Below are 26,567 nucleotides of genomic sequence, written 5' to 3'. Positions count from 1 at the left end.
GGGGGGGGTGGGGGGGGGGGGGGGTGGGGGGGGGGGGGGGTGGGGGGGGGGGGGGGTGGGGGGGGGGGGGGGTGGGGGGGGGGGGGGGTGGGGGGGGGGGGGGGTGGGGGGGGGGGGGGGTGGGGGGGGGGGGGGGTGGGGGGGGGGGGGGGTGGGGGGGGGGGGGGGTGGGGGGGGGGGGGGGTGGGGGGGGGGGGGGGTGGGGGGGGGGGGGGGTGGGGGGGGGGGGGGGTGGGGGGGGGGGGGGGTGGGGGGGGGGGGGGGTGGGGGGGGGGGGGGGTGGGGGGGGGGGGGGGTGGGGGGGGGGGGGGGTGGGGGGGGGGGGGGGTGGGGGGGGGGGGGGGTGGGGGGGGGGGGGGGTGGGGGGGGGGGGGGGTGGGGGGGGGGGGGGGTGGGGGGGGGGGGGGGTGGGGGGGGGGGGGGGTGGGGGGGGGGGGGGGTGGGGGGGGGGGGGGGTGGGGGGGGGGGGGGGTGGGGGGGGGGGGGGGTGGGGGGGGGGGGGGGTGGGGGGGGGGGGGGGTGGGGGGGGGGGGGGGTGGGGGGGGGGGGGGGTGGGGGGGGGGGGGGGTGGGGGGGGGGGGGGGTGGGGGGGGGGGGGGGTGGGGGGGGGGGGGGGTGGGGGGGGGGGGGGGTGGGGGGGGGGGGGGGTGGGGGGGGGGGGGGGTGGGGGGGGGGGGGGGTGGGGGGGGGGGGGGGTGGGGGGGGGGGGGGGTGGGGGGGGGGGGGGGTGGGGGGGGGGGGGGGTGGGGGGGGGGGGGGGTGGGGGGGGGGGGGGGTGGGGGGGGGGGGGGGTGGGGGGGGGGGGGGGTGGGGGGGGGGGGGGGTGGGGGGGGGGGGGGGTGGGGGGGGGGGGGGGTGGGGGGGGGGGGGGGTGGGGGGGGGGGGGGGTGGGGGGGGGGGGGGGTGGGGGGGGGGGGGGGTGGGGGGGGGGGGGGGTGGGGGGGGGGGGGGGTGGGGGGGGGGGGGGGTGGGGGGGGGGGGGGGTGGGGGGGGGGGGGGGTGGGGGGGGGGGGGGGTGGGGGGGGGGGGGGGTGGGGGGGGGGGGGGGTGGGGGGGGGGGGGGGTGGGGGGGGGGGGGGGTGGGGGGGGGGGGGGGTGGGGGGGGGGGGGGGTGGGGGGGGGGGGGGGTGGGGGGGGGGGGGGGTGGGGGGGGGGGGGGGTGGGGGGGGGGGGGGGTGGGGGGGGGGGGGGGTGGGGGGGGGGGGGGGTGGGGGGGGGGGGGGGTGGGGGGGGGGGGGGGTGGGGGGGGGGGGGGGTGGGGGGGGGGGGGGGTGGGGGGGGGGGGGGGTGGGGGGGGGGGGGGGTGGGGGGGGGGGGGGGTGGGGGGGGGGGGGGGTGGGGGGGGGGGGGGGTGGGGGGGGGGGGGGGTGGGGGGGGGGGGGGGTGGGGGGGGGGGGGGGTGGGGGGGGGGGGGGGTGGGGGGGGGGGGGGGTGGGGGGGGGGGGGGGTGGGGGGGGGGGGGGGTGGGGGGGGGGGGGGGTGGGGGGGGGGGGGGGTGGGGGGGGGGGGGGGTGGGGGGGGGGGGGGGTGGGGGGGGGGGGGGGTGGGGGGGGGGGGGGGTGGGGGGGGGGGGGGGTGGGGGGGGGGGGGGGTGGGGGGGGGGGGGGGTGGGGGGGGGGGGGGGTGGGGGGGGGGGGGGGTGGGGGGGGGGGGGGGTGGGGGGGGGGGGGGGTGGGGGGGGGGGGGGGTGGGGGGGGGGGGGGGTGGGGGGGGGGGGGGGTGGGGGGGGGGGGGGGTGGGGGGGGGGGGGGGTGGGGGGGGGGGGGGGTGGGGGGGGGGGGGGGTGGGGGGGGGGGGGGGTGGGGGGGGGGGGGGGTGGGGGGGGGGGGGGGTGGGGGGGGGGGGGGGTGGGGGGGGGGGGGGGTGGGGGGGGGGGGGGGTGGGGGGGGGGGGGGGTGGGGGGGGGGGGGGGTGGGGGGGGGGGGGGGTGGGGGGGGGGGGGGGTGGGGGGGGGGGGGGGTGGGGGGGGGGGGGGGTGGGGGGGGGGGGGGGTGGGGGGGGGGGGGGGTGGGGGGGGGGGGGGGTGGGGGGGGGGGGGGGTGGGGGGGGGGGGGGGTGGGGGGGGGGGGGGGTGGGGGGGGGGGGGGGTGGGGGGGGGGGGGGGTGGGGGGGGGGGGGGGTGGGGGGGGGGGGGGGTGGGGGGGGGGGGGGGTGGGGGGGGGGGGGGGTGGGGGGGGGGGGGGGTGGGGGGGGGGGGGGGTGGGGGGGGGGGGGGGTGGGGGGGGGGGGGGGTGGGGGGGGGGGGGGGTGGGGGGGGGGGGGGGTGGGGGGGGGGGGGGGTGGGGGGGGGGGGGGGTGGGGGGGGGGGGGGGTGGGGGGGGGGGGGGGTGGGGGGGGGGGGGGGTGGGGGGGGGGGGGGGTGGGGGGGGGGGGGGGTGGGGGGGGGGGGGGGTGGGGGGGGGGGGGGGTGGGGGGGGGGGGGGGTGGGGGGGGGGGGGGGTGGGGGGGGGGGGGGGTGGGGGGGGGGGGGGGTGGGGGGGGGGGGGGGTGGGGGGGGGGGGGGGTGGGGGGGGGGGGGGGTGGGGGGGGGGGGGGGTGGGGGGGGGGGGGGGTGGGGGGGGGGGGGGGTGGGGGGGGGGGGGGGTGGGGGGGGGGGGGGGTGGGGGGGGGGGGGGGTGGGGGGGGGGGGGGGTGGGGGGGGGGGGGGGTGGGGGGGGGGGGGGGTGGGGGGGGGGGGGGGTGGGGGGGGGGGGGGGTGGGGGGGGGGGGGGGTGGGGGGGGGGGGGGGTGGGGGGGGGGGGGGGTGGGGGGGGGGGGGGGTGGGGGGGGGGGGGGGTGGGGGGGGGGGGGGGTGGGGGGGGGGGGGGGTGGGGGGGGGGGGGGGTGGGGGGGGGGGGGGGTGGGGGGGGGGGGGGGTGGGGGGGGGGGGGGGTGGGGGGGGGGGGGGGTGGGGGGGGGGGGGGGTGGGGGGGGGGGGGGGTGGGGGGGGGGGGGGGTGGGGGGGGGGGGGGGTGGGGGGGGGGGGGGGTGGGGGGGGGGGGGGGTGGGGGGGGGGGGGGGTGGGGGGGGGGGGGGGTGGGGGGGGGGGGGGGTGGGGGGGGGGGGGGGTGGGGGGGGGGGGGGGTGGGGGGGGGGGGGGGTGGGGGGGGGGGGGGGTGGGGGGGGGGGGGGGTGGGGGGGGGGGGGGGTGGGGGGGGGGGGGGGTGGGGGGGGGGGGGGGTGGGGGGGGGGGGGGGTGGGGGGGGGGGGGGGTGGGGGGGGGGGGGGGTGGGGGGGGGGGGGGGTGGGGGGGGGGGGGGGTGGGGGGGGGGGGGGGTGGGGGGGGGGGGGGGTGGGGGGGGGGGGGGGTGGGGGGGGGGGGGGGTGGGGGGGGGGGGGGGTGGGGGGGGGGGGGGGTGGGGGGGGGGGGGGGTGGGGGGGGGGGGGGGTGGGGGGGGGGGGGGGTGGGGGGGGGGGGGGGTGGGGGGGGGGGGGGGTGGGGGGGGGGGGGGGTGGGGGGGGGGGGGGGTGGGGGGGGGGGGGGGTGGGGGGGGGGGGGGGTGGGGGGGGGGGGGGGTGGGGGGGGGGGGGGGTGGGGGGGGGGGGGGGTGGGGGGGGGGGGGGGTGGGGGGGGGGGGGGGTGGGGGGGGGGGGGGGTGGGGGGGGGGGGGGGTGGGGGGGGGGGGGGGTGGGGGGGGGGGGGGGTGGGGGGGGGGGGGGGTGGGGGGGGGGGGGGGTGGGGGGGGGGGGGGGTGGGGGGGGGGGGGGGTGGGGGGGGGGGGGGGTGGGGGGGGGGGGGGGTGGGGGGGGGGGGGGGTGGGGGGGGGGGGGGGTGGGGGGGGGGGGGGGTGGGGGGGGGGGGGGGTGGGGGGGGGGGGGGGTGGGGGGGGGGGGGGGTGGGGGGGGGGGGGGGTGGGGGGGGGGGGGGGTGGGGGGGGGGGGGGGTGGGGGGGGGGGGGGGTGGGGGGGGGGGGGGGTGGGGGGGGGGGGGGGTGGGGGGGGGGGGGGGTGGGGGGGGGGGGGGGTGGGGGGGGGGGGGGGTGGGGGGGGGGGGGGGTGGGGGGGGGGGGGGGTGGGGGGGGGGGGGGGTGGGGGGGGGGGGGGGTGGGGGGGGGGGGGGGTGGGGGGGGGGGGGGGTGGGGGGGGGGGGGGGTGGGGGGGGGGGGGGGTGGGGGGGGGGGGGGGTGGGGGGGGGGGGGGGTGGGGGGGGGGGGGGGTGGGGGGGGGGGGGGGTGGGGGGGGGGGGGGGTGGGGGGGGGGGGGGGTGGGGGGGGGGGGGGGTGGGGGGGGGGGGGGGTGGGGGGGGGGGGGGGTGGGGGGGGGGGGGGGTGGGGGGGGGGGGGGGTGGGGGGGGGGGGGGGTGGGGGGGGGGGGGGGTGGGGGGGGGGGGGGGTGGGGGGGGGGGGGGGTGGGGGGGGGGGGGGGTGGGGGGGGGGGGGGGTGGGGGGGGGGGGGGGTGGGGGGGGGGGGGGGTGGGGGGGGGGGGGGGTGGGGGGGGGGGGGGGTGGGGGGGGGGGGGGGTGGGGGGGGGGGGGGGTGGGGGGGGGGGGGGGTGGGGGGGGGGGGGGGTGGGGGGGGGGGGGGGTGGGGGGGGGGGGGGGTGGGGGGGGGGGGGGGTGGGGGGGGGGGGGGGTGGGGGGGGGGGGGGGTGGGGGGGGGGGGGGGTGGGGGGGGGGGGGGGTGGGGGGGGGGGGGGGTGGGGGGGGGGGGGGGTGGGGGGGGGGGGGGGTGGGGGGGGGGGGGGGTGGGGGGGGGGGGGGGTGGGGGGGGGGGGGGGTGGGGGGGGGGGGGGGTGGGGGGGGGGGGGGGTGGGGGGGGGGGGGGGTGGGGGGGGGGGGGGGTGGGGGGGGGGGGGGGTGGGGGGGGGGGGGGGTGGGGGGGGGGGGGGGTGGGGGGGGGGGGGGGTGGGGGGGGGGGGGGGTGGGGGGGGGGGGGGGTGGGGGGGGGGGGGGGTGGGGGGGGGGGGGGGTGGGGGGGGGGGGGGGTGGGGGGGGGGGGGGGTGGGGGGGGGGGGGGGTGGGGGGGGGGGGGGACAGCCACAGATGCAGGTGAAACATTAGGAACAAGATCTACCAGACCACAGCCACGCAGCCCAGAAAACCCACAGCAACCAACATTGACAATGATGCTGTTTGGGGTGGATGGGTGGGAAATCTGGAGTGGCACATTCCTGGAGTGGCGCATTAACCCCACCCTACTGCCAATCTCCCTCTTACCAGAATGTACCCAAACGATAAATTCTAGTATGAAATCCCCAAGGCGTAATCAACATTTCAGTGCCCCCCGCCCCCCAGGCAGCAGAATGTGCGTATGTTATCAATCTGATCCCTGGTGTTGATTTGCAGGGCTGTTATCCACCCCCACCTCCCCCCACCCCTGGGATATGTGCACATTGAGAGCTTAAACTATGAAATTGAAATCATTGAGAGTTCTTCCACATTCCAATGCATTATCTTTCAATAATGCGGGGGGGGGGGGGTAGTAGGATGCTGTGGGGGAAGCCACAGGCACGATTGATCTCAGGGCAACGCTCAGACAGGCGCGGCCCTGGGAGGACCCCAGGGTCACAAGTGTGTTCAGAATGCGATGATCGATGTTGGTTTTGGTCTGATAAATTCCCTCCAGAGTGTTGTGCAGGCTGGCCTAGTAGGCGAGGCTTGTTATGGGAAGCAAGGCGCGGCAGCACCAAGGAAAGCAGAAAGTTGGCTTGTAGAGGTGAGGGCCACTGTCCTCCTTTCCCCTTTCTCTCCTTGTTTCTTCCTTCCTTCCCTCCCTGTTCCTGTGAGGCAGCAGCAGCTGGCACCGTTCCATCCTGGCCTCTTCTTCACCCTGAGCACAAGACAGTCCATGCAAATCCATGTTGGGGCATTGCCCCCCACCCCAGTCAGTAGTTAGTCATGGCTGCTACCAAGAAAGGAAAGAGCGGAGGAGGAAGAGGAACTCTGAAGGTGGGAGGTAGCCACTAACCTTAAACCATCAAAATGTGGATCTTGCCTCTGCCTTGAATGTCCTTTCATGTGCTGATAAAAGATAACCCTAATAATTACCGTCCAGCCAGCCTAACATCAATACCAGGGAAGATTCTGCAGCAGATCATTAAACAGATGGTCTGCCAGCACTTAGAAGGGAATGCTGTGATCACAAAAAGTCAGGATGGGTTTCTGAAAAACAAGTCATGCCAGACTAATCTTATCTCTTTTTTAAATAGAATGACAAGCTTCGTAGATGAAGAGAAGGCTTTGGATGTAGCATACCTTGGTTTTAGTAAGGCCCTTGACAAGGTGTCCCATAATATTCTTGCGAGTAAGCCGGTGAAATGTGAACTAGATAATGCTATTGTTAGATGGATTTGTAATGGGCTGACTGACCAAACTCAAAGGGTGCTCATCAATGGCTCATCTTCATCCTGGAGAGAAGTGACTAGTGGGGGGCCACAGGGTTCTGTCCTGGGCACAGTGCTATTCAATATTTTTTATCAGTGACTTGGATGATGGAGTAGAGAGCATGCTAATTAAATTTGCAGATGACACCAAATTAGGAAGAGTAGCTAATACCCCAGAGGACAGAGTCAGAATTCAAAATGACCCGGACACATTACAGACCTGGGCTAAAACAAACACAATGAATTTCAGCAGACATAAATGTAACATATGCTTAGGCAGAAAAAATGAAACGCACACACATAGGATGGGTGACAACGGGCTTGATGACACTACATGCGAAAGGGATCTGGGTCTTAGTAGACCGCAAACCAAAGATGAGTCGGCAGTGTGTTGTGGCAGCCAAGAAGGCCAATGCGATTTTGGGCTGTATTGGTAGAAGTATAGTGACTAGATCAAGGGATGTAATTGTACCTCTATTCTGCATTGGTTAGAACTCACCTGGAATACTGTGAACAGTTCTGGGCACTGCAATTCAAGGAGGATATTGACCAGCTGGAACGGGTCCAGAGGAGGGCAACCAACATGGCAAAAGGTCTGGCATCCACACCCTACGAAGAGGCTTCGGGAGCTGGGGATGTTTAGTCTGGAGAAGCGTAGGTTAAGGGGTGACATAATAGCCCTGTTCAGATATTTGAAGGGATGTCATGTTGGTGAGGGAGCAAACTTGTTTTCTGCTTTCAGACATTAATTTGGACAATTCTAATGGAGCAGATGTGATGCTGCCAAAGGAACATGTTTGGGCACCTTAAATGTGCACAGACTTATTGTGGCATAAACATTTCTGATCCAGAGAACAATTCAACAGAGGTGGCTCATAAAGACCACACTGCATTAGCCTTTTCCTTTGAGTTTGAATGTGCAAAGGTGCAACACAATCTTTGATAAGTTCCCTGAGGCATCCTCTGCTCAAACGTGGGGCTGATTCTACTCGGCTGAAATGGCTCGTGTGCCAGCCCACCGGACCAGAGAAGGCTCAGGACTCAATAATCTTTTTCGTAGATTGTTTCGTACCGAACAAGCATCTCTCTTTTATTCCATCCATGACATTAATAGCAATTTATCCATTTAAAAAACCCGAAGATCTGTCAGTGTGGCTGCAATCTGAAACCTCTGGCAAACAAGCAACATAAAGCCAACGTGTGCTGCTAGTGGTGGTGGAGGCAGCGGCGGCAGCAGCAGCTTAAGCAGGAGAGCTGGGGGGTCTTCCCTCCGCTTGGGTCAAGGAATGGATTCACCTCCATGCCAGCCAATCAGAGGGCCCAAGCCTGTCTGGCCCAAACAGAAGGGGAGATGAAATGTTTTGGCACCCGGGGGCCGGGGGGAGACCTCCTGTGCATGCAGGTGGCCCCAGCTTCAATCTTCCAGCACCAGTTAAAAGGGACCCCCCCCCCCCGCCCTCCTGAGAGAGCTGCTCTCTGCCAGCCACAGCAGACAAGCCTGGCCTTTGGTCCAATGGCCCCACTCGACAGAAGGCGGCTCCATGTGCTTGCACCTCCTGCCTCTTCTCTTCTCACGCCCCTCCTGCTCACAGCAGACGTGTGATGTGCCCACTGGCCAGTCTTAGAAAGGGAGCCCTTCCTTGTGGCTCCTGCCCTGAAAGCATGATGGTCTCAGAGCCCCACTCCAGCAAAGGGCCGCTGTGGGCGAGTGGCGCCATGTTCACTGCGTGGCCTTCTGCAGCCGACGCCCGTGGCGGCAACTGGAGCTGAGATTCTACTGCTATGCTGGGCGGAAGCAAAGCGCTCCTCGGTGCGAGAGGTGTGGGACTCCCTGCGCCCCCACCCACATAGCGGCCTGTCAGGGGAGGGCAAAGTCTGGCTGCAGCCCCCCCCCCCCTGTGGCTCAGTCAGAACTGTCCTCAAGGCGAGGCTGGGCCCAGCGGTTGAGGAGTCTCCTGGGAGGTCCGTCGGCAGCGGTGTCGAAGGCTCTTCTCCTCATCCTGGAAAGAAGACAGAGCGTGGTGCTGTGAGCCACTTACAAGGTACGGCAGAGAATGGCTGTCAGAAACCAAACGGCAAAATGCTACATGCAGCTGTGAGAGGCCTTTTTTTACCAACTGAGGGGGGGCACACCGTCTTCCGTGATTTTGGGGATCTAGCCTTCTTTAAAACTAGAAACCTCCCCCTCATTTTCCAGCTGCTCTACAGATCGGGAGTGTATCGGCTGCAGCCATGAGGTAAGTTTGGTGGCACACGGGGCGACCACCAAGATCGCTGTGGCAGGATGAGTGCGTGGACGGCTGGCTGTGTCTCCGTGTGGGTCTGAAGTGCTGGTCTTCCTGCTCTCTCCCGATCTGACTTCCCTCCGACATGGCTCCCCCCCGGATGCTGGAGCGGGACCCCTCCAGGCTCAGCTGAGTGGCTGTTTTCCCCCCCACCGCCCACCCTCTCCCAGCCTTTGCCATTTCGTTGGCCCCCGGGATGCGCCAGCCGAAAGAGGCAGGCCCAGGGAAGGGGATTCACTTTGGGTGCTCTTGGCCTGAGCAGGCGTGTCCCTCCACAAGTGCAGAGGAGGAGGACGTGAGCTGCCCCACACAGGCCAGGGGGGCTCCCCACCTACCGTTTCAAAGGCGACACTCTGCTCGCCTGGGGCAAACAGAAGTTCCTGACCTTCCTCCTCTTGCATGGCATCCACTCCGTCCTCCTCGTACTCCGTCAGGTAGTCTGATTCCTCTCCTGCTTTGGGGGCAAAGAGAAATCTCACAACCCCTCGAGATTCTCACAAAGCTGCACCCTTCCCTCAGAACCGGTCCTTCGAAAGTCAGTGTGGCGCAGAGGCTGAAGTGTCAGAGGAGAATCCCGGAGACCCAGGTCCGAATCCCCCCTCTGCCATGTGACCTCAGGCCACTCACACACAGGGTTGTGTGAGGACAAGACGGGAGACGGGAGACCGAGGCACGCTACTTTGGGGAGAACTATGCAATATAAATGTTTTAAATAAAATAAATATATCCTCCCCCTCCGTCCTGACAATAATCTCCTAACCTGTGATTTTCAAACAGTTGTACATGTGGCCTCCCTCTTTTATTCTGCATGGTTAGAGTTTGTGTGTGTGTGTGTGCGCGTGTGCCTGCCTGTGTCTGAGCTCTCCACACTGCCAGCCAGAACTTGCTCTGTCTGACTCCAGATACAGAAGAAGAAGTAGAAGAGGAGGGGGAGGGGGAGGAGTTTGGATTTATACCCCCCCTTTTTCTCCTGAAAGGAGACTCAAAGGGGCTGACAATCTCCTTTCACTCCCCCGCCCACAAACACCCTGTGAGGTGAAGTCGCCAAGATGGTGCCATGAGAATTCCTCACAGCTATTCCCTCCACAATGGTGGAGGCCAAACAAAAATCAGGGACAGGATCTCACAGAATATTGTGTAGGAATAAAGGCAGAGCCGTATCACAGAGAGGCACACAAGAGAACCAGCGGGGTTGGCGTGCCTGACGACGCCTGAGGCCCCCCCTTCAAGTCCCAATAAACCAGAAAATTCATGGGGTCCTTTTCTCACAGCCCAACCCACCTCCCAGGGCATTGGTGTCAGTAAAGGGCAGGAGAAGAGGACCAGATTCACTGCCCCAAACCCTTTGAGGAAATGGGGAGGATAAGAAATGAAAATATACTGGAAATTAGGCTAAACTGGGTGGAGCAACGACCTCCACCCTGGAATTCACCCCAAGAACCCAACCACTGGGCTCCACTGTCTCCTCCTCATGGAAGCCCCTCTGCAAATCTGTGGCTGGCCCAGAGGGAGCCCTCAAGCAGGCCGGGGGGCGGGGGGAAGCAAAGGGCTTGCCGTTGCAGACCTTAGTTCAGCTGACCCTCACTGACCTAGTGAACAGCCCAGGGGCTATAGTGGGTTCATCGTGACAGAAGGATAAAAACAAAAATACATTTTTTCTGCCTGTAGCTGCAGCAAATGACAGGGTGGACAACACAGACAATGTTGTGACACAAAGAAGGTGTTCTAGTCCTGTGGCCTGGGAGAAGGGGAATTAAACACACTTTGCAGCCAGAGTCAAATGTTTAATGCGACCTGTGACTTCTGGCCTCAGAGCAGCAGTGAGACAATCTGACTCGGGGCTTGTGTGTTGCCGTGAATGCTTTGAGCTTGAGAAGACTTTTCTTCCTGGGAGCCAGGACATGTCGGGAGAGCTAGATGCAAACCCAGAAGCGCCTCAGAGACCGCCATGATTGGCGGGGGGGGAGGGGGGGGGAGGAGAAGCTTGCAAGAACCACGTCTCCCTTTGAAAGCTTAGACCTTGAAAATCTTGTTGGCCTCCAAGCTGCAAATGGACTTCAACCTCGGTCTGCTGCTGCAGTCCCGCACAGCTCTCCTTTGAAGCTGGGTGCGGGTCAGGGGTGCTGAAAATGACGCATAGATGCGTCCACTGCCAGACAGGGTTGTGAACCCGGCCTCCCACCTGAGGGAAGTCAAACCCACCAAGGGCTGGGACTCACCATCTGCGTAGCTGTCTGACACGTAGCTCTTTGCTGGCTCAATGCGAGACACGATCTCAGCCAGGTCGGTGAATCCCGCACTGGGACATGTCAGCACCTGGAGCCGGAGGAAAGAAGGTGGGTGTGTTGAGGCGGAGGGCTTAAAGGGAGAATTGGGGGGAGGGGCTCAGCAGGGCACCTGACAGAGGGGAAGAGGAGCTCAGGATTCTGGGAGTTGACGTGGATTCAAACGGTGCAGCCCTGTGATTTCCCTAACTGGGTGTAAAAGGAAAAGAATTTACACCTTTGCTCTCTGACCGAGGGCCAATTAGATATGAGGGCACCTGTGGGTCCAGCCCACAGATCCTGATCAGGCCCACAGGGTGCGGTGCTCATGTCCAAGGGCTTCTTACATTGTCCATGGTTCTAACCCCATGCCTTGTGGCTTGTGCACTCCCACACACGCCAGCTGGGTGACCTTGGGCTAGTCACAGCTTTTCAGAGCTCTCTCAGCCCCACCTACCTCACAGGGTGTTTGTTCTGAGGGGGGAAGGGCAAGGCGTTTGTAAGCCACCTTGAGTCTCTCTCCTGTGGGGGAGGGGATATAAATCTCCTGTAAGGGGGGGATATAAATCCAACTCTCTTCCTCCTCCTCCTGGCTGAAGGTGACATGGAGGACCTTCCTCTGCCTGAGTTCCTGGGGAGACACGACTGGCCTGGGTGGACTGAGGGGCCGATGGGTGTTCGTGTGACGTCCCTCCTTCCCCTTTGGAGTGGGGGTGGGGCAGGGCCAAACAGAGGAGAGAAAAGGGGCTGGAAGGGAGAGTTGCATCCACTTACATCCATGCGTTTGCTCTCGTAGACGTCTGCAGAATGCCAGTCTTTCACCATCTTCTCAACGATATCCCCACGACACCAGCCATCAAAGACCACTTTTCCGTGTTGGTAACCCACATCCTATGGAGGAGAGAAGAGCAGAGTGGAGGCGATCCAGACCTGGCCGTGGGGCTCCCACAACTGAGGCCCCGGTGGCATTTTGAGATATAAATGAACGTTCAGAGTCTATGGCAAAGTCCCAAGAGGGAGTCGCTGAGAGAGATGTGCCGTCATCCAAAATTCTGTCAGCCACAACCTCCAATGCTGATGGGTGGGGGGAGAGAGATCAGGAACAAGGATATCTTGACAGGCCTGCAGCTACCTGGGGTGGGGAGGCATTTGGGGTTACCAACCCCTCTCCAAATGTTTCCTTATCTCTTAATTCCCAGCTATTAGGGTTTTTTTAAAAATAATCTTTTCCTTTGTAGTAACATTTAGGGGAAATGAATAAACAATTTCTCTGAATTGCCTGGGAAGGAATGGGGGAGGGGCAGCGACAAGTCACCTGCAGCGGAGGTAATTAACCCCTCTGTGACCAAATTCATTACCTGCTGCTTTTCCCCATCACCTTTTCTCCAGAGGCCCTTTGATGTTTTCCCTTCATCTCCTTCAGGTGGGGATAAAGTCAGCAGGGGAATTATTGTGTTTTGGGGGCTCTCAGAGGACTGAGCCCCCCATCCAGTGGGGGATTTCCCTCAGGAGCAGAGAGGGACAAGTGGTGGGGGGGGGGGGCAGAGACTGGCATGGGCCAATGGCAAGGCGGCCTCTGCAGAAAGTCTCCAGAGATGGTGCCCCCTCCCCATTTTCCAAGGCAGATGTGGGAAATTCAAGCCAGCGTAGGAGGAGCACCTTCTGTCCTGGACTGCAATTACTCAGAAAGGGGAAGGCACTCTGCACATGTACAGAAGCGCCTTGTTATTCTATCACAAGTCCTGTGGCCGAGACCCTGCGTCAAAGCAGATTTTGGGGCTGGGGTCAGCACGGCTCCACGCCTTCCCCTGCCAACAGAGGAATCACTGATGTATAGCATTAGAATTTGGGGCGGGTCAGCAGAAACTCTGTCTGACCTGGCCGAGTCATTTGGGACTGAGCACGGGGCAGGTCACTCGGTCTGGGCCCCTGCCATAGTTTTCAGTGCCAGGACTTAGTCTTGGATTATATTGAGGGAGAACCGTGGAAAGGATTCCTGAGCATGTTCACAACGCATTTCTTTAACTGCTAAGTGAACACAGTGCCCACAGGGCAGAGTTTAGAGAAACAGCTTTTCCAAATCAGGGGACGGCGATTCCAGAGCCTGCCCCCCCCCCCCCCCGGTTTGGTCAGGCCCTTACTGTCTGAGCAGGGAGATAGAAAACTTGCTCCCCCCACAACTACAGGGGGCCGTCCTTCCCCTTTCCCTCCAGAAGTAACAATCTCTGCTCCACCTGAAAAATAAATCTCACCTTCTAAATTAACCTCAGGGTGGGAAAAATGAGAATGACTTTGCCCCACTGAAGAGCAGACACCTTCACGGTGCCAATTTGTCTTTCACCTTCAGTAGGGCTGCGTCATTCACACACAGTTATATGCCAAAGCGATGACCTAGGGCAGTGGTTGCGAACCTTTGGCACTCCAGATGTTATGGACCACAATTCCCATCAGTGAACCTTTGGCACTCCAGATGTTATGGACCACAATTCCCATTCCCAGTTGGCCATGCTGGAAGGGGCTGATGGGAATTGTGGTCCATAACATCTGGAGTGCCAAAGGTTCGCCACCACGGACCTAGGGTGACATGGACACATGACCAAACCATGTGTGTGAATGATGCAGCCCCACTGAAGGAGCAACAGAGCGCCAATAAATAGCCCCGAGCCACCGGAAGCGCGCCCAGCCTCCCTAGCAAATAGGTAAAATAGGAGACAGCTTTCCTCACTAGGCAAGCAGCGAGAGTCCAAGGCGCAGGAAAGTTACTTTACATTCAGACTTTCTAACCTCTTTTCAAAAAAGATGAACAGACCCCTTTTACGAGTGCTCAAGGCAGACATCAAAAGCTGCCCAGCTGGTCACCAGGACTCACGTAGATTTCGTTGAACTTGCCAAAATCCATGGTCTTGAAGCGATCGATCGGAGGCCGGATGTATTCGCAGTAGGAACTGGTCTTCACCACCTCCAGCTGCCGCACGCACGAAACGTAGGCCAGGCGGGACTGGATCTCGGCCATGTCCGGGACCTTGAAGGGAAGGACGGGACGAGTCCCATGAAGGCTCCGCTCAAGGAGTGGTCCTCCTGGCTCCCCCTTTTGGGCAGGCACAGCCTCGGCCCACAACCCCCTCCCACCCCCACTTCTCATTTACCCTGCATTTATGTAACCCCCTCGCCTGTTCTTGCTCTCTCGTCTCCATCAGAGGCTCCTACATTTGTGAACAGTGAACTGAGTAGTGTTGGGGAGTGGGGGCGGGAACCATTCAAACCAGAGTGCAGCACAGAAGTGGGCATCTTTTCCTGAAACTGCTCCTTTGCCTAGCCAGTTATTACCCCAGGGGGTGAGAGAGAGAGAGAGAGAGATTGCCTGTGCTCCACACTGGAGCTAACTGCAGGCTGAGGCAGGCTGAGGACACAGCAGTGTTCTTCTGACCATATCGTCAAGGGTTTCTTGCTGATCCTTTATGCATTGTGGGATTATCCTACCAGGCCCAGCTACATCAGTGAATTCTGATTGCACAAGGATTTTCTTTGACCTCTGACAGCTAATTAAGACGTGTTAAGATTTTTTGCACTTTGACAGAGATTACATTTGGCCTCTTCTAATCTTGCTTCCAACATGACAGTAAGCATATATCGGTTTCGTGTAAAATAAGATTGCTTTTTTAAAAAATAAAAATGCATAATGCAATAAGCAAAATATTACAAGCAAGCTCTGTATACTTGGGTTGAAAAATAACAGAAGTTTTGATAATCTTGCCTTTTGTTTTTGCAGTATCTATAGAATCAGTTTTCACATTCCTATATTTTCTAATGTCTCATCTAACAAACAGAACCATTTATTGTTTAATGAAACGTCACATGGAAGGCTTTCTGTCAAGTTTGTAGTCTGAGCTCAAGGGACAGAACTCACAAGTACTTCATTTGCATCGTCAGAAACAACTTTCATCAGATCCTGAAGACATTTGAGGCCACGTGCTTCAATAGGTTGGCTGCTGTGTGTTGTGTGGTTGTGCTCTGGTAGTTTTTACTCCTTCACCTGGATCTATGGTTCTTCTCTTCAGAGGCATGTCACAATAGTGTTAGGAGCAAAAACCACCAGACCACGGCCACACAGCGTGGAAAACCCACAACAGCCAGTTGATTCCAGCTGTGAAAGCTGTTGACAATACTTCAATAGATTAATTCTTATAAAACTGATTAGTCTAGATTCTCTATCTAGATCCAGGAATAAAACAGGGGGTGAATTTTGCCCAGGGTACTACAGCACAGATTCTGTGCCCCTCGATCGCCCCAGCTTCTAATTACCTTTACAAGCACAAAAAGATTTCCCAGTGCTTCCCCTTTCTGCTAAAAGAGCCCTGCGTATGTCTGGGGAGCGGGGTGAGGGGCTAGATTAGGAAAACAGTGCTGGGGGCAAGACTTCTCATGGCAACACCTTATTTGCATAAATATCCACTCTAAGCAACCTTCTCCCCGTGCCTTAACTAAAGCCAGATGAGCCAGTGTCCCACCCCCGCCCCACAACAGCCCCACCCACCTCTGCCCAGGGCTGGGGCTGCACAGGGGCCCCGCGGAGCAGCACTGAGTTAGGCTCCATCTACCCAGCGGAGCTGCCCTGCAAGCAAGGTGGCCTGCCAAATCGGCCAGGCGGTGCCGCTGTTCAGGAGTGCGTTCTCGAGGGCCAGGCAACAGGCCCCGGAGCGATGGCCTTGGGCCCCAGAAGTCCGCAGCAGCAGCAGCAGCAGCAGCTTTGCCCCCTGCCCCCCAGGGATCCCTCCTGATGGAGAGCACTGCCCAGAAAGAGGCTGCTGAGATGGGGGCTCCGCCCGGCCAGCCTCAGTGGGCCCCCCGGGACAACAGCACGGAGAGAGCGCCTCACCTTCACTTTCTCCGCCCAGGGATTGAGGCGCTTCCAGAGCAGCCACCACCCCGAGAGGCTGTCCCCGTAGTTGCAGAGGTCGGTCTCGTCCTGGCTGCCCACATCGATGGCAACGACTGTCTTGGCCCCCATGTTGCGCGCAATGTCCGCTAAGGGGTGGGGGGGAGAGAGAGGGTTCAGAGGGGCCGAGAGACGCCATTTCTGGAGGGAGGGAGATTTGACAACACAACAACAGGGTCAGCTGGGGGAGGGCAGGGCTTTGGGTTCCCAACTGCCTGAAGACAAAAGATCCTGTTGTTTGCCTCCACGTTACGAAATGCTGTTTGAGCCGCAGGATGTCGTCTCCATGCTGTTTGGCAACTTTATTATCATTCATGTGTGTGTTTGTGTCATTCACAAGAGGCCATTCCCCACACGGGCTCAGGGCCTCTTGCAACATGAAAACATAATACATACTTTAAAATAATAAAATTCATATTTACAGCACAGCACCCCAAGGGGGGATGGTGAAAACCACAACCACGTCCATACTGGATGGAGGGGAAAGGAAGAAAAAGCAAAGGAAATACTAATAATAATAATATCAGCAGGGGGAGGGGAGGCCAAACAAACGCAGCCCCACCGTAATTATCCTCCCCGGCAGTCATGGGAGGGGCGCTCTCTGTGCCCTGCTTCTCTGATGCAAGGATGTGTGCCTGCGTGTGTGAATGCGCGCACACAGGCACACACGAGAACCCTCTTCATCACTCCTGGGGTGTTCCTGGCGCTTTGATGATGACCCCCCCCAGACCCCCCCAGTAAGTCGGGTTCATCTGACAGGCTGAGTGCTCTTTTCACCACAGGACGTACCTCTGGCAAAGATGGACACAGCCTCATTTTATTAAACAACTGAAGTTTCAAATGGTTATTTTTATACTTTTATCAATGCCTGATGGTCAGCCAGCTGGAGCTCTGGAGAAGGTGGGGGTCCAGATTAAAAAAAACCTGGTTAAATGGACCGGTGTCTCCAGTCCTTATGATGGCGCCAGTGTGGGCTGGAGAAGACCTTCACGTCTGGAAAACCAGCGCTGCTTCTTGCCTTTTATGGGCAGGGAGGGAGGCCACAGTCACGCGACTTGGTGCAAGGGCCAGAGGGTCAGACGTCCAGGGGAGGGGGCTGCATGACTCACCCAGACAATCTGAACAGAAACAGGCCTTTCTGAGCAATCGTCTCTCTTGGCCTCACCCACCTCACAGGTTGGTGGTTGTGAGAATAAAATTGGGGTGCAGAGAACGCCACTGTCAGCTTCTTTGAGCCTCTCTTGGAAGAACAGTGGGGCCACAAAAGGCTAGAAGTCAACAAACCATCCCAGTTATACCAAAAGCCCCAGTTTTTAACAACAGGGCCCAGCCACACTGGAAGCCACAACTGAAGTAGCAGAAGCATCAGGCCAAACCACAGCAGTTCAGCAAGTCCCACCTCTGGGCTGCTCTCCACCTGAGAGCCACTGAGGGACGTGGAGATACCAGAAAAGATCCAAACTAGGGCTCCAGGGATGAAGAGGACTCCAGTGGTCAATCTAGATCAGTGTCCTGCTGCACAGAGTGCCCCCCCCCCCAATCCTGGAGAGTGAGGAGACAGGGCAGAGAGGCCCTCCCCACGTGGCCTTCTAGGGCTGGAGGGCAGAGGGTCACTTCCTCTGAGGAAGATGCCTTTCGTCCTCCTTCACAAACCTCACACGCCCTTAAAGTCTCTAAGCTTGTGGCCCGCATCTCTCCACTGGCAGCGAATCCACAATTTAACCCTTTGCTGAGTGATAAAGTCCTTCCTTACATGGAGTGGAATTAAACAAATTATTAATAACAAGAAACAATATTAAATAATAATAATAATAATCATGTGGGACTTTCAAATCCAAACGGACAAAATGTTGGCACATCATTGGACATCACAGTGATCGAGGACAGGAAAGTGACCATCACCGACATAGCAGTCCCTGGAGACAGCAGGGTCATTGAAAAAGAACATGAAAAGGTCATTAGATGCCATGATTTGAAAATCGAGCTTCAGCGTCACAAACCAGCCGAGGTTGTCCCAGTGGCAATCGGCACGCTGGGCGCCATCTTGAAAACACTCGGGCAGCACTTGAAACATCTTCAAATTGACAGAATCAACATTTGTCAAATTCAGAAGGCAGCCCTCCTGGGATCTGCACAAATACTACACCGATACATTACAACGTCCCAGGCGGCCTCTGGGGCTGGTCAAATTGTAATGAAAAGCCAACAACTGGCTAAAGAACTGGCAGATGTGATATTAAAAACAACAACTTGTCCAGAAGCAGGAACATGGGATGGACAAGTCGCGTTTGTCCTTCATGACTTGTAGTTATCAATATTTTAAGATCTTTCAAGGGCTGACATGCAACCATTGAGGCATCTCAACACAGACGTCATGGCCATTTTGGCGGCTGCCACACAGGACGAGCTCCCCCACAGAAACAGCAGCCAGACACCCCCCCCGCCAGCTACCTTTATCTTATCTTTGGCTCATCTTTTGATGTGTTTGAACAGCCGCTTGGACATGCTTGTCTTTTTTCCGTACATCTGTAACCTTACAAATGGGGGGGGGGGGGGGGGGACACACAATCTTTTTTCCTGAAGGACAAATCTGCTCTGCAGAGATTGGGAGAGAAAAAGCATTCTGTGCTGGCTGCCTTCTGTTCTAAACTTGCAGAGCTCAGCTGAGAAAAAGGAGAGACGATGGGTCAGCAGCAGCGCATTCTGTTTGGCATGCGGAAGGTCAAGGGTTCGGTCCTCAGTATCTCCAGTTAACCACCAGGTCCTAGAGAGAGTGAAAGACCCTTTTCTGCCTGAGAGCCAAGACAGCCAGGGCCTCTGAGCAGACCCTAACCGGTAGCTGCGGGAATCAGGGCTGGGAGCATGCCCTGACGTGTAGGTAGGCGGGGGCCGTGCAGGTGTGTGTCCAGTGCCCCCTGAAACCTGGCTCTGGGAAGAGTTGCACTTTTAATCTGACGTATGCGTTTCAGCTATGTTTTGAACAGTGCACATTTTGTAAGCTGCTTTCCACATTGTGGAAATGTTGGATATAAGACATCCCTCCTGCCCCCCATTACAATCCTGGCAACAAGTTAGTTGGCCCAAAGCAGCCCTCCTGCTGTGTAAACCGCACAGCCTCCACTGGATCTAGCCACACCACCACTTACAGGGTGGAGGGTCTGGAACAAACAAGGGACCAGCAGAAAAGAGACGCATAGGCAGGGGTCTCCTGTATGGGTTGAAAGTGCACAAGATACCAACTGAGGCCACCCACAAGCCAAACTGCTTCCTGGGACAGATCTCCCTCTGCCCACCCTGAGTGGGGGTCTTTGCACTCAACACATGTGGGATTCTGCACCAGTTCAGGAGCACCTCCGGGAAATCCAAGCCTTCCAGACCTGCTCCAAGGAGACCGGCTTTGTCCCTTCTGAGGGACACCAGGAGTTCTTCCTGAGTGAAAGGCACCGAGACGCCAGCAGCAAAAAGGGCAGGTTGTGTACTTACCCTGATGACTCAAAAGCAGAAAGTGCACAAATTGTTCACATTTCAGTCTCTGCATCGTCCACACATGGTATACAGTTTATAAACCATGGCCCAGCATGCAGCTCTAAGAATTTCCTTCCTTCCTTCCAGAAATGCTGAATAAGCAACTGCTATGTTCAACAAATTTGTGTACCAGTTGCTTTGCCAAAGGTTAGCCTGGGATGCTGCTACAGACGAGCCACTCCGAGAGACACCCTTGCACTTCTGAGATCCGCTATAATGGAGGAACGTTACGGTCCCTCCAGAACTTTTAGCTAGAAAACATGTGGGGGAGCTCTCTTGACAGCCAACAAGCTGTGGAGCAACGTCCACAGGAGATACAATAAAGGAACAGCTTTGGGGCGAAAATAGAGATCTGGATGCAGAATGATTCTTTCGGTGTTAAACAACAAATAAAAATAAAGAACAGCTGTGATTCAGGAGTAAATTGGTCCCATACATGGTATGTATAGGTGCGGGTTCTTCAGAACAGAAAGTTCGAAATGCAGAGGAGAGTGCCGCCATCCTTCATGAGATCAAGGAAGAGGAGTAGTTTCTGAGGGGCAGCAGAAAGTAGCTGAGCAGAGAGCAAAACATGAGCTGTTTTTTTTTGGGGGGGGGGAGGGGTTAGCCTTAAAGTCAGATCTTTAACTGTGTGTGTTTCCAGGGTCCTGTTTGTTTTTGAGGGCCTGGGAAGGCTTTTGTTTTGGTGGGGGGGGGGGGGTTTGTTTTTTGGGCATGTGCTTGCCTCAGACTCCTGAGAGGTGGGGCTTCTGGTGAGTCACCAGCTCTATTGTAACTGCCATCCAGCTCTTTTGAGAAACCCCTGAGAGGCAACGACACATTGCAGTTTTTATCAGTAAGAACGGATCTTTTGGGAGAGGCTAGAAGGTGAGTTACAGCCTTGACTGGGGCAGAGGCTTCAGCCACGAGGTCTCAGTCCCTGGAGCTCAGTGAACAGGGCCTTTGCTAAACATGCGAGGCTAACACACATTTTCGGGGCGGGGGGGAGTTTCGTAGGGGACTTTTTTGAAAGGGAGGTCCATAGATCTGTTTCTCTACTACTAAATATGGATGGTCAGAGAGTTGTTGCTGTCACCTGCAAAGGTCAGAGAAGTTGCTGAGGACCACTTGGCTGCACTGGATGAGTATAAATCTATTTGGCAGGCATCCAAGAGCGCTCAAAGCTCTCTTTCTAGAGAGCTTGCAGAGCCTTTGTCTGTCACCTTCTGGTCCAGGTGTGCTACGTCCACAGCATTATCTCTGTGTGGCCTTGAAGACTCTGTTTTGTGTTGCTTCATCCTGCCAGGATCCTGAAGGAGGGGGCTGGAGGGGAAGGGATATTAACCCAGAAATGCTGTATTGAAATTTAGTTCCAGCAAAGAATTACTGGTGGCTGCATGCTGGGATCCTGTTCAATAAATTGATTTCTGCACACAAGAATCTGGCTATGGCAGGGAGGTTGGCAGAAAGGATTAGGGTATGGCGGGGGCAGAATAGGAATCCTGTTGGGCTGAGTAATAGCATAAACCTTTGAAATCCTGTTTGGGTGCCCAGATCTTGAATATATGGTTTGAATAAAAACAAAAACATCCAACCAATAGGCTTCAGCTACTCAGGAAAAGCCAAACTACTCGGTGAAAACTTGGCTCCCAGTTGGCAAGCAGAACTCAAGGCAAACCAAGGGGATCTGGGAGAGCACCGTTAGAAACAGTGGATGCACCAACTGAACAAGACTGAAAGACAGAGCATGTCGACAATTCCCTTGAAACCACTATTTGGTGCAGGGGGCACATGTGTCGGAGCTGCTTGCTGACGCACCAGAGCACCAGAGGTGGTGGTTGTGAGGGTCGCCAGTGGAGCACTCCCCCACAGGCCCAGAAAGGGTTAAAGAAAGGCCCACAGGCAGAGGGGATGTTGAGGGAACAGAATAAAGGCAAGATCCAAGGGGGGGGGGGCGCTTCTCAGATATATTTTAATGGGTAAAGGGGAAAAAAGGAAGCCAGAAAAACTTGAGGCCATTTCCTTGGAGAACAAAAGCAGAGCTGAGAAGAGTGAGGCAGTCCAGAGGCAACCCGGGTGGGGCTGCATTCGCCTCCTCCCCTCAGGGCCTTTCTGCTGAGGAAGGAGTCTGGGTGCCCGTTTTAGTCCCAGGCTCCAGAACTTTCCAGAGCGGCTTCTGTGCCCGTGCAGAGTCCCAGGTGTGGGGCTGGCCACTGACCCTTTTCCTCGCGTGACTCTGCCTTCCTGACTCCTCGCTCTCCTTTGGCAGAGGAGAGGAGGAGTCAGAACTAGAAGCCCTGCGGTGTGTTTGTTGTCACAGCGCATCTCTTGCGTGAGTGGCAAGCACAGGAGTCCCAGCAAGCAGACGGAGATCTGCTCTCTCACTCGCATCAGATCGGAGGGAGGAGTCAGGGGGAAGCAACCCCCACAAAGCCAGCCCACACAGCCATCTCTCCCTGTCCATTTCCACCCGTCAGGGGCTTTGCACAGGTTCACCCAAACGCTTCCCCGGCTTTTTCTCTCCCGGCTGCCAGCTGCTGAGGAAGGCTGGAGAATTTTAGGGCAGAAGCCACAGAGGGCAACACAAGGCCAAGGAGCGCCTGTGAATCTGTCCTCCTGCTCGGCCCTGCTGTGGCCAATACTTGCCTGGGAGGTTGTTGATGTAGCCGCCGTCCATCAGTAAATGGCCGTCCTTGGGGTCGCAGAGTGGCGGTAGATACCCGGAAAGGGTCATGCTAGCTCGCACGTACCGCCAGAGCGAGCCTAACCGTGTGGGAACAAAGGCAATCAGAAGAGCAGAGAGAAACCCAGAGCAGCAGCAGGCAATGCAGCCCACTTTGGAGAAGTGCAAGCTGAAGCCAGCCCTCGGTAGCCCACTTGCCCCAGAGGCAGAGAGAGGGGGGGTGATTCCTGTGCAAGGCGCGTCGCAAGGCAATTGAGCAACATAGGACAGAATTGCCTTCCAGGCTCTGAGCCCGTCGTCATCCCCAGAGAGTACCACCCCCCCATTCCAAAACTGGAAGACGCTCTGCACGTCCCTCACGGTGGGCCAGCCCTCCATGCCTTGCAGAATTGCCCGCCTGGGCTACGTGTGCTTGTGGGGCTGGATTCAGACTCTCAAACCCACGCCTGTCACACCAGAGGAGGAGGAGAGCAGCTCAGCGGAGGAAGCTGTGCCCAAGACGCCCTTTCCCCACCGAGCCACAGGCGATGCTGACCTGGGACATTGTTAACATAGCAGCCATCCACAAGCAAGTGACTGTCCTTGGGGTCGCAGAGAGGAGGCCAATAGGGGCTGTAAGAGGCGCTAGCCCGGACGAAGCGCCAGACGCTGCCTGCCGGATGAAGATGGAGACACATTCAAAGGGAGGGGGGAGGGGGAGCGAAGGAGCACAGGACAGGAAATGACACAATGACAGAAGCATCAGAATCATACAGTGCGGGTGGCGGGTGCGCATGAAGCCTGGAAGGCTTTCTTCACTGGAGGACAGAAACCCCCCTGCGGTGGGGGGGGGGGGCTCCAGGTAGCATAGGCACAGCCCTGTTTCATGGGACCAACACCCCCCCCCCCCACCCGTGGGATGCTCCAGCTCCTCTCTCTTGCAGCGGCCATTTCACTGGGATTGCCGGAGACAGCCAAAGACTTTCTCTTGCCCCTGCGATCCAGCAAACCTCCCTCCCTCCCTCCCTCCCTCCCTCCCAACAGGTGGCCTCAGAAGTAATGAAGGACCAAGTGACAAAAGGCCTGCAGCTATTCTGTAGGGCAGAGCAGACCCTATTCTTTGTATGAATGAATCCAGATGCCACACAGGGCAGTTGAAGAGACGTGTGCTCAGCCGGGCTAAGAGGAGAGAGTCCCAGAACAGAGAGGCAGCCAGCAACTCCTCCTGGATTCTCCACGGGGAAGGTGGACAATAGATGAATTAAATAAACCGGCTGGCTGGGACACCCGGCATGCAACCTCTGCTTGGTGAAACAGCAGTAGAAGACTGCTACAAACGTCACAAGGACTGCCAGGGCTTTGCCCCCTGAGATGAATGGGATCTGAGCAGGAGAGAGCCCTACTGCTGCCAGTCTTGTTGGGCAAGGGGAGGTGTAAATGAGATACATTAAAAGGACAATTCCAAAGGGGCTTCGGCAGGGAAACTCCCATGGGGGTGTGTGCGTGGGGGAGCTGCAGCATCAAACCACCTGTCCCCTCACTTTGGCAAAAGGTGCAGAACCTGCAGTGAAGCCTGAGTCCAAAAGCCCAAACCCCCGGAAACAAAAGGGCGCCGACACGTCTACGAACCCACAGAAAGCACCAGTCTGAAAACCCCTCGTCTGTTGGGAGGGTGGAGGGGGGGGGGAAGGGTTAGCTGTGTTAGGAAGGACAGGAGAGAGAATGGAGAAAGCCAGGCAGTTACAGCCCCCACCCAGCGGACAGGTGTGGCTGCAGACAATGTCCCAGGTGAGCTCTGATGCTTGCAAGAAGGGATACTGCAAAGGCTGCCCCCTCCCTTCTCTGTGCCAGGCATGCCCCGCCACCAGCAGCCCCCCCCCCTCCCCGCATTTAGAAACCCAGCCCTGTGACCTGGCTGCTCCAGTCCACGCTACAGAAAACAAGGTGGTCCCGTTAGTAGGTTTAGTGAACAGCAGGAAGGAGAGGCAGGCCCACGACCTGGATGAGGGGTGAGTGGGGGGCTCCCCAGGTGGCGTGGAAAGCAATTCACCAGACCACACAGCTCTGCGTTGCTCACTTCCGCACGGAAGCCCAAGGACAGGAATCCACTGATGCCGCAGCCCTGGGCCCCAGAAAGCGCTCCCTGACCCGCAGGAGTCTCTTCAGTCCACCTATTTCCAGCCAATTCCTCAATGGCAGCCCTGAAGGGAAACCCCTGGCCCCCGCCTCGCACCCCCCAGGGATTTCTGGATCCACGGGAGTCTCTTTGGTGGGGGTTTTGCAAAGTCTGCCTCCTAAGGACGGCACCCGCACCCACAACAGGAGCGGAGGAGGGGAGGCCAACCACGATTGGACCTGAAGAGTGAATGTGCACCCCCCCCCTCCAACTCCCCCTGGGCACTCTCAGCTGCGATTCGCAGCTTCCACGTCCTCCCTCGTGAGGGCCAGCAGGATTGCTGGGCAGGTCCAAACTGCTGAGCCATTGCAGCACCCCTCCCCCACCTCTCCCCCCAGCAGAAACTACCTAGCCGCGTGGGAGGTCCATTCTGAGAGCCCAGCCAGGGCCCCCTGCCCCAGCCGCAGGAGCATCCAAAGGAGACGGGCTTCCCCCTCCCCCTGGTAAACGTCGGAGCACAGAGCACAGAGGTCTCCGCTAAACGCCCCGGCCCCCCAGTGGCGTCTGTGCTGCTGGAAAGGCAGGCTTACCGTCCTTGTGGACCCTCATGGCAGAGGCCGTAATATCTGTGGTCACAGTGAAGTAGGGGAGCCAGAGGTCCTGCAACAGAGAGAACACTCAGGGCCTCTTGCAAGAGGCGGGAAGCAGGCACAGGGATGCTCACGGGCAAGCGACTTCAGCAAGAAGTTTGTACCAAGAACAGTCAAGTGATGCTCATTTTAATGCATTAGAAGAAGAGTCTGATTTACACCCTACTTTTCTCAACTGCAAGGAGTCTCAAAGCAGCTGACAAGCTCCTTCCCCTTCCTCTCCCCACGACAGACACCTTGTGAGGTAGGTGGGACTGAGAGAGTTCGGAAAGAACCGTGACTGGCCCAAGGTCACCAAGCAGGCTTCACAGGAAGGAGCGGGGAAACAAAGCCGGTTCACCAGATAAGAGTCCGTCACTCATGTGAAGTAGTGGGGAGTCAAACCCTGTTCTCCAGATTAGAGTGCACCGATCTTAACCACTACACTATGGTGGCTCTCAGATCAGCATAACTTGCTCAGTTTCTGCCAGCATTGGGGAATATATAAAAAAATGACAATTAATACAGAAAAGCTACCATTGGCATCCTACCCCAGGGTAAGGAAGCGTCACTGAATAGCTTCGGGGGGGGGGGGGGTTAAAATCCTCAGAATGATGGATTCTGAATTTGGGTGACACAACCTACCCAACCTGGTCTTCTCCGCTGTGGCCCCCCAACGGTACAACTCCCTCCCCAGGGAGACCTTCTTGCCCCCTCTTCTAATGTCTATCGCCAACTGGTGAAGACTTTTCTGCTTGTGTTGTCGAGGGCTTTCACGGCCGGATTCAACTGGTTGTGGTGGGTTTTCCGGGGGGCTGTGTGGCCGTGGCCCGGTGGATCTGGTTCCTAACGTTTCGCCGGCATCTGTGGCCGGCCTCTTCAGAGGTGCGTCCCAGAGGGAAGCCTGTTCCATACTTTCAGCTTCGTTTGATGCTCTCTCAGTGGCCCTCCCATTTATGTGACCGGTGTGTTTGTATGCTGTTGAATTGTTTCATCGGTTTCATCTGTACATGCATCTTAAAACCTGTTCTCATGCTTGAACTGCTTGGGGACTAACCCTAACCCTAACCGGAGCGATAGACGTGGCGCTTCAAAAGTTTTCCTCCCTCCTAGCAGAAGACAGAGTCAGCTGGCCTGGCCTTCTCCGCCCCTCCCCAACTCACCCTGAGAGGACCGGCACCCCGTCCACGGGCTCCTGCAACCTCACCTGGCCATCAGAAGAGCTTGGAGAGACCAACATGCTTGTAGGGCAGCAGTGGCCAAGGTGGGGCCAGCCGTGGCAGCCGAGAACAGTCAGTGGGTGCCTAGACTCCTCGAGGGCTGAAAACAACGCCTCTTGGGAGTCAGCAGGGCTATTCCGACAAGGGGGGCATAAAATGTGCTCAACAGAATCTTAACGAAACTAAGAGACGGGGAGCGTAAAAGCTGCCGCTGTTGAGGAGAGCCGGGGGGGGGAGTGGGGGGCCTGTGCGGGACCGCGGCCGTCACGACCAGGGCCCCCCCAGCAACGACAGAAGCACACACCTCAATCTGCCTGTCCTGGAACACCTTGTGGATGCTGGCGTTGAATGCAGAGCCGGAGAACATGGAGGTGATCGGATACGTCAGGTCCAGCACTGTGGCAAACACCAAGTTCATGCTCTGTGGGAAGGACAGACCAGCGTGTTGAGAGGGAGGCAGCATTCAGACGAACAAGAACAGCCGATTCTTTTAAAATCCCACACTATGGATCTGCCCTTCCAGCAGGCAGCCGAGGGGGGGGGGGGTTCGCCACCCCCAAGCAACTGACCGTGCCCCCCTTCAACAAGGCAGGTAAGCAACCTGAGATGCACATGCCCGGAAGGGAGGGCTCCACCCTGCCCGGGGCTGC

The 26,567-nt window shown here is 60.7% G+C and overlaps 1 protein-coding gene across 10 annotated transcripts in view; it reads right to left on the bottom strand.

Moving 5' to 3' along the window:
• Window positions 1-7,365: 7,365 nt before the first annotated feature.
• PNPLA6 (patatin like phospholipase domain containing 6) overlaps window positions 7,366-26,567 on the bottom strand; it is a 55,743-nt gene continuing 36,541 nt past the window's right edge. For 4 of the 10 annotated variants that reach the window (XM_048502189.1, XM_048502199.1, XM_048502179.1 and 1 more), the window contains 10 exons: window positions 26,222-26,338; window positions 24,659-24,728; window positions 22,509-22,625; window positions 21,937-22,053; window positions 15,727-15,875; window positions 13,720-13,872; window positions 11,625-11,741; window positions 10,806-10,902; window positions 8,922-9,040; window positions 7,366-8,301 (listed from right to left, as the gene is read on the bottom strand). In XM_048502189.1, coding sequence (XP_048358146.1) covers window positions 8,221-8,301; window positions 8,922-9,040; window positions 10,806-10,902; window positions 11,625-11,741; window positions 13,720-13,872; window positions 15,727-15,875; window positions 21,937-22,053; window positions 22,509-22,625; window positions 24,659-24,728; window positions 26,222-26,338 — 1,137 coding nt within the window. In that variant the 3' untranslated portion in view covers window positions 7,366-8,220. Of the gene's footprint in view, window positions 8,302-8,921; window positions 9,041-10,805; window positions 10,903-11,624; window positions 11,742-13,719; window positions 13,873-15,726; window positions 15,928-21,936; window positions 22,054-22,508; window positions 22,626-24,658; window positions 24,729-26,221; window positions 26,339-26,567 lie in introns of those variants that run through there. The other 6 variants (XM_048502208.1, XM_048502224.1, XM_048502215.1 and 3 more) reach the window with 6 other exon arrangements.

This window comes from Sphaerodactylus townsendi, linkage group LG01, assembly GCF_021028975.2.
Source record: "Sphaerodactylus townsendi isolate TG3544 linkage group LG01, MPM_Stown_v2.3, whole genome shotgun sequence".
Taxonomy (NCBI): domain Eukaryota; kingdom Metazoa; phylum Chordata; class Lepidosauria; order Squamata; family Sphaerodactylidae; genus Sphaerodactylus; species Sphaerodactylus townsendi.
Note: the sequence above shows the minus strand (reverse complement) of the source record. Positions and strands in the feature narration are given on the sequence as shown.